The 6,795-nt window shown below is 37.8% G+C and overlaps 1 protein-coding gene across 1 annotated transcript; it reads left to right on the top strand.

The window, feature by feature from the left end:
- The first annotated feature begins 1,482 nt into the window (after positions 1-1,482).
- Positions 1,483-5,812, top strand: LOC122006718 (ribosome biogenesis regulatory protein homolog). The gene is made up of 8 exons (XM_042562315.1): positions 1,483-1,615; positions 1,893-2,043; positions 3,532-3,583; positions 3,707-3,835; positions 4,436-4,553; positions 5,038-5,224; positions 5,317-5,430; positions 5,542-5,812. Exons 1-8 carry the CDS (start codon positions 1,530-1,532, stop codon positions 5,662-5,664), a joined length of 960 nt encoding a protein of 319 aa, XP_042418249.1. The 5' UTR covers positions 1,483-1,529; the 3' UTR covers positions 5,665-5,812.
- Positions 5,813-6,795: the final 983 nt, after the last annotated feature.

Here is a 6,795-nt window from a genome sequence, read left to right as displayed (position 1 = left end):
ATTTGGAGAAGAAAGCAGATCCTCTGGATCATATTTTACGGTTCAGAGGATGAGCCACTACATTGATTGGTTGATTTGGATGGACCCCACCTATTTAGTAGGCGAGGTCCATTCAAATCAATCAATCAACTTAGTGGTCCATCCTCTGGTCCGTAAAGTACGGATAAGAGGATCCCGCCTGATTGGAGAATCACAGTTCAAAACTCCACTGAGAAAGTAATTTATGCCTATAATGGATTTTGGGCTGTCAAAGTTTAACGCCAGGGGCTTATGTGAGTGTTTTCCGAAATAATTTCGATGGTAGATAAAAATTTTACCTTTAAAATTAACCAGTTTGAAAAATTAAGTACCTGAATTATATATATAAAAAAACCTAGGGTAAATACATAATGTAAAATCCTTGGCCCACTAGGTTAGAGTTGTGCGACGATGAGGCAAGTCGATATCACTACATTGGGTGCTCGATCACAATGTCAACCATGACGTCAAGTTGTTCCATCATTGCAAGCACCATCGCCATAAGCTAGTTGCTAAAAAATAGACCATGAACCAAGGGTTTGGTTCATAGTTCTCTTGTGTCTTTAATTAAAGTGTGTTATGTAAAGTGTCACCTTGTCTTTAATCTAATGAACCCATCTACAATCAATGTTTTTAACAACGAACCATATCAAGTTAACAATTAGAGGATAATCTAATCCTATTGCTACACTAAACTGTGGAGACTAGAGGATAATCTAATCCTTAAATTTTCAAAAAAAAATTATAATATTAAACTTTTTTTTTTTTCTTTTTAAGTATGTAGATTGTGCTTAGCATGCAGGCTGTGCTCGACTAAGGCTCGTTCTATCACAAGTTCTGCTGAACCGGACTGGAACTATCGGCCCGTTTGGTGGGGCACCCTTGACCCTTGCTTGCGGACTGTCTCTGGAAACAATAGAGCATCCTACCTTTTCATCGTTCGATTGAGACAGAGAATTGTCAGGTTGAAACCCTAAGAGCATCCATAGTGAGAGCTCCGAAGGAGCTCCCATTGCGGATGTGGCAGTACGGAAGAAGCTCCCTCCCATAATAGGAGGGAGCTTCATCCCCATTTGGAAGGAGATGGAGCCGCTCCTTCATCGTTTTTTTTAAATTAAAATAATTATTTAATTTAAATATAATATTAGAGATGTTTTTTTAATTAGGAAAGAAATATATATGGTTTGAAGGTTAAAAAAAAAAAATGAGATAATGAAGTTTTATGTTAGTAATTTATAAATTTAAATTTTATAAAAATTTAATGGTATATAATGTAAAATATGAAGGAGAAATGGGAATTATATATAGTGAAAAGTGTGGAACTCATGAAGGAATTGTTGAAAGGTTTTTTGATAGTGAAAAAAGGTATGAGATTTTTAACTTTTTTGATGTAGCACAGACGTGACAACAAAGGAGCTCTCAATGGGCTGTAACTGCTGTGAATGCCCTAATATTATTTCAGTTGTACCAGCAGAGAACAACGTCCTCTTTCTCCACCTCACACCTTCGCGATGGAGTTGGAGAAATATCAGATCGACTTGGGAAACCTCATGGGATTCGATGCCACTCACCATTTCGACTCCATCCCCTCTTCTCGGTGTGTAACCATCTGTTTTTCTACTTCTACTTAGCGTGAAACCGGACTTTTTTCTTACTTGTCGATTGTGTTTTACCGGCGTGCAATCGCTATTTGTATTTTCGAGTTGGATTTAGGACTGTGCTAAAACCCCTAACCTTATTGGGACTATAATATTAGTGGTGTTGCTTATTTTGTTTGAGCTTATGTGCTAAAACCCTAGCCTTACTGTGCTAATAAAACCCTGTACTGCTTCTTTTGTTTGAACTTCTGCATTTCTCTTCGTTGTGATGATTAGGGAGGAGCTAGCCAAGCTGTGCCTGGAGAAGGGAACGGAGCTTGTCCAAGCCATAGCCAATGCTCTTTTCGCACTCCCTGCAACTGAGGATCGTGATGGGCCCATCGTTCATTTGCCGCAGCCAACTACCAAGCTTCCGAGGGAAAAACATGTATGTATTTGGTTCTGTGTCCTCTGTGTCCATCACGCCTTATATTTAGTTAGTTATGAATTATTCTCAGATTTATTGCATTTTGTTATAATTAGAAGAAAATGTAAAATTTATTTCTCATCTTTCAGTAATTTGCAATGTTCTTTAGTGTAATTATAAAAGTAATATAGATCTTTTAGTGGTGAAAATGACCAGTATTCGAAGTACTGTACCGGAAAAAAATACTATATCTGTTTAAATGGAAGAAGAGTGGATAAAATGAATTGAGCGTTGGGAGGGAAAAGGGTAAGGGAGAGAGGGATTTTCTTTGTTTTGCCTACTTGAGAGGAAGGAAGAGTAAATCTGATAAAATGACAACTTTAACCCTTTGATTCTGTTATTCCCAAGAGATACAAGGTTCAACTAGTCTTTTCATCATACTTTTGTTCTTTCTCCTCTCTTCTCATTTTTGGAAGGAACCAAAAGTAGGGATAAAAGAGCTAAAATGTTCCTGTCTTTTTTGTTTTTGTTCTTCCATCCAAGTAAACAATGAAAACGATTTCTACTTAATTAGACAATGATATTTGTGTGTGGATGACACTATGGCAACCACAAAGGGTGTGTTTCCTATGAGGGAAGGAAATCAAGGACATGAGTCACTGGATTTTTTTTTTTTCAAGTGCTCTTTCTCTCCGTTTCCTTTGGTGGAAATGAGGGAGTAAAGAGAAAGGTAGGGGAAATTTTGCTTTGGTTTTTCTCTATATTGCTTTTATCTGATTTGGATAGAAAACTCACTTTCACATGCAATGCAGCTCAAATCTAAACTTAAAAAAGACTAAATCTTTTTTTCTTTTCAAATCCATTTTTGGTTAATGACTTTAATATGTAAAATTTTAAAATTAAACTTTTCCTCCCTCCCTTCCAAGGAAACAATTGGATAAAAAGTATTTGATAATTCTATTTTTTCGTTTATTTTTTCTTTCTCTAATTATTTTCTTCTTTGCAAGAACCATGGTCAAAAGTTGCTTGACCTTTCTTTTTGACTTTCTATTTTCCAATTTTTGGCATTGCAGATGCACGGAGTGTTGATGTAGTAGTCTGTTCTATTTTGATTCCTTCTGTTTATTTGGTTTCCGTTCATTTTTTTTAATTCTCATATGCCTTTAGGAGTAATTAACCTTAGTTTGTATTCACTTGTGTGAATATTATTCCAATTTTTATTCATGCCAGTTCAATATCTGTTGCATTGACTTTAGTCAAGAAATTCATTCTCTCAGTTTTCTTGAACAAGAAATCAAAATAACTGTAAATTCATTTGCAAAGAGCTTCATTCAAATTATTTATGACAATTTTCATTTACTGCTTATAGACACTGTTCTAACTTCCTTGCATTTTCTTCCTGCAATTTCCTATATTATTACAGTGATTCAGTAAATCCATTTTTGTCAACTTTTATTCTTTTGTTTAGATATTCTCAATAACACTGATTCAGTTTCTGTCTCTTTTCAGTTTCCCAAACCTAAGCCTCCTACAAAGTGGGAATTGTTTGCTAAAATGAAAGGTTAACACTTAATTCCTTAAAGCGATGAGTCAGTTTTAAAATGTTCCTATAATATTTCTGTTGATTACATGCTACGAAGTCTAGAATGGTACAACTGTATATAACTGAACATTCATTTTGCAGGTATAACGAAGCGGAAGAAAGGGAAGCGCGCTTTTGATGAACAAACTGGTACTTGGAAAAGAACTCATGGTTATGACCGGATCAATGATGATAAAGATATACCAATCATTGAGGCTAAATTGTCAGATGGTAACGGTTCATTTTATTGTATTTGATTAAAATTGGCATCAATAGTGTGTTTTTTTTTTTTGCCTTATACTATCTATATGATATGCTAATCAATTTGCTATTTTAGGATTTTTTTAGATGCTTATTAATTTTAATATTGTTTTAATATGTATATATGGAAAAATATTTTTACCTGCTCAAGGGGTGTGAGAAATTTTCCAAGTCTAAATCAATCAAATGCTAGTTGTCAAGATACCACATTGTCTACTTCATGTCTAGATCAACATTGACAATCAATTGAAAATAGAAAATATATAAATGTATTTTTTAAATAAGTCTAAAGTGAAGTTCATTTATATGTGTGTATATACATAAATATACTGGACCAGAGCTGGAATAACCAAGCCTTTTTTTTTTTCATTTTGGTTATTAACTATACTTTGCTTGCAACCTTTGCCTCCAACAGTGATATTTGTGTTATGTTGTTGGTCATTTCAACTGTGTAAGTATTTTGTTTAACAACCTGCTATGTTTGAATCATGTTTGTAGTTGTCTGAATGGAGTTCAAATATGGTTATTGTTGTTTCCTTCATTTGACTCATCTATTGGTATATCGTGCAGAGCCAGGAGAGGACCCCCTTGGCAAAAGAAAGGATGAAAAGAAAAAACGAATTGAAAAACAAAAGAAAAATCAGTTGCAGAACCTCAAGCAAGCTGCTAAAGCTGGTGCCCTTCCAAGGTTATCGTTTGTTCTTGTTCTTCCTTTTAACTCTGGAACTAAGACTACACAAGGAAATTATTGTTTTTCTTCTTGATGATTAACCATCCATATTTCTTATGTCAGTTATGCCATCAAGAGAGTCTTACAAGACTTTTTAATGGCCAAAAAAACTCTATATAACCAATCCTAACTAGTTGAACCATAATATTAAGGCCTCTAAGCTCATATAGTTTAACTAGCATGTATTCTTTCTGCTGCTGGATTGCTAGCTTTACTGAGTTTATTGTGTTATATAATTATGGCTTCATTCTCAAACTTGTAGTTTTGGCATTGAAGTATTTGAAACTTGTTTTAATAGAATTATCAACTATTATCAACACATGCCATACATTTTTGGCAACTTTGTAAATGTTTCTCCCCCATGTATGAAATTAGTTACCCAAACAAATTCTTAACTTTCTAAAACTCATCATCTAATCTAGTAATACAATTTCCTTTGCAGTCACGTACAATTTGCTGCAACAGCATTGCCCATCACAGGAACCCGTGCAGATCTGCCTACCAAATCTAGTAAAGAAGAACTCGAGAACGTAGCTGGGATGGCAGCGACAGCTACAGCGAGTGGTGGGAAATTCGATTGGAAGCTTCCAGGAGAGAAACCTCTTAAGCATACTGGCAAGCATCGAAAGGTTGGTAGTACCTACATGTTTCCTCTTTTCTAGCATTTCTATCTCATCTCGCAAACTGATGCCACATAAATTTCTTTTTTTGGTTCATATAGTTCCTCCCTGTGGTCGAAGGCAAGGGAATGAGCTCACAAGAGCAAAAACAAACAGCAAAAATTCTTGAACAGCTAATGGCCAAAAGCTCCAACAATATACTTGATGTCAATAAGGTAAGATATTCAATAGTGTTTAAACCAACAGATACAGCATGTAGTTTTCGTTTATATCAACAAAATGAGTGCCAAAAACACCACCTTATTGTTTTTATCATCACGAAACAGGCTGTCACAGTGTTTAACGTGAAAAAGGAGAGGAAGCGAAGGATGGAAAAGGAGATCCAGAGAACTACGCCCAGTAAACTTGAGCCAAAGAAATCTCTTAAGAAACCATCAAAGAAGCACTAGATGGTAACATCCTCACTTTATGTAACTTATTATTGTCAAATTTCTATCCTAGTAGTTTACTTTTTTGTATCGATAAGAAACTGAAGACCTGGTGGACTATAGTTTAGTGTATTAACAGTGGTAACTTCTCGTTTTGTACTGTCACCAAGCTCCGGCAATCGATGTTGCTGTAGCCACGGAAGATGATGATGGATACGACGTCATATAATCCTCAAAACTCTTTCTGTGCTGTAGCGCAATCGTTTCGAAGCTCAAGTACGTTGCTGCCAGCTCTGGCAGCGGTGAGCTACCCTCCAAGTACTCGACCACCTGGTGCATGTTCGGCCTCGCCGCTGGCAGCAGGTGTGTGCATAGCAGTCCAAGCTTCAGAACCAGCTCCACCTCCTCTGCCACAAACTCCTCCGCGAACCTGACGCCCCTTGTCTCGAGTATTGATCCCTTTCGGCAACTTTCCAGCACCCACTGCAGTAACTCGAGCTGGTTGATGTCGGCAGCCCAATCCACCAGTCGCCGCCTGCAGGTGGCCTCAAAAAGGAATGTCCCGATGGTGAACACGTCGGTGGCGACTGAGGCCGGCCCAGTCCGCACCGGCGTGATTTATCCAATGGTTCTGACAATGTGAGTGGTCTGTGGATCGTTGCTGTGGTCGTAAATTCTAGCCTTTGGTTCATTTCGCTGTCGAGCAACACATTGCTTGCCTTGGTGTCTCTGTGGATCACCATCTGCTCCCAGTCTTCGTGGAGGTCGTGAAGGCCTGACGCTACGCCTTGCCTTTGATGATCTTAAAGCTCGTCGGCCAATTGAGACATGACCAGAATCGTTGATCGTACAGCAGCTTATTCAGGCTGCCGTTGGGCATGTAGTCGTAGACCAAGAGTGGCTCCCCCTTTCACCAGCAATAGCCCAGTAGCTGGATGAGGTTCTGCTGCCGGAGACGGACAAGGCTAACGTTCTATGCGACAAACTCCTTCATCCCTTGCCTTGACTCAGGAGACACTCTTTTTACGGTGACATCTAGTTTGGTCCTCTTTATAACCCCTCGGTAGACCCTGTCGAACCCATTGTCGTCAAGTGAATTCTCCTCCGCAAAGCCGTTAGTGGCGACAAACAAGTCCTTGTAGGAGAATCGGT

This window comes from Zingiber officinale, chromosome 7B (genome assembly GCF_018446385.1).
Source record: "Zingiber officinale cultivar Zhangliang chromosome 7B, Zo_v1.1, whole genome shotgun sequence".
In the NCBI taxonomy this organism is placed as follows: Eukaryota; Viridiplantae; Streptophyta; class Magnoliopsida; order Zingiberales; family Zingiberaceae; genus Zingiber; species Zingiber officinale.
Note: the sequence above shows the minus strand (reverse complement) of the source record. Positions and strands in the feature narration are given on the sequence as shown.

What these genes read in the sequence shown, in the direction of transcription:
- LOC122006718 (XM_042562315.1), top strand. Translation starts at nt 1,530, where the DNA reads ATGGAGTTGGAGAAATATCAGATCGACTTGGGAAACCTCATGGGATTC. An exon ending in AGCTTCCGAGGGAAAAACAT is followed by an intron (nt 2,044 to 3,531) that starts GTATGTATTTGG and finishes GTCTCTTTTCAG; the next exon opens with TTTCCCAAACCTAAGCCTCC. An exon ending in ATATACTTGATGTCAATAAG is followed by an intron (nt 5,431 to 5,541) that starts GTAAGATATTCA and finishes ATCACGAAACAG; the next exon opens with GCTGTCACAGTGTTTAACGT.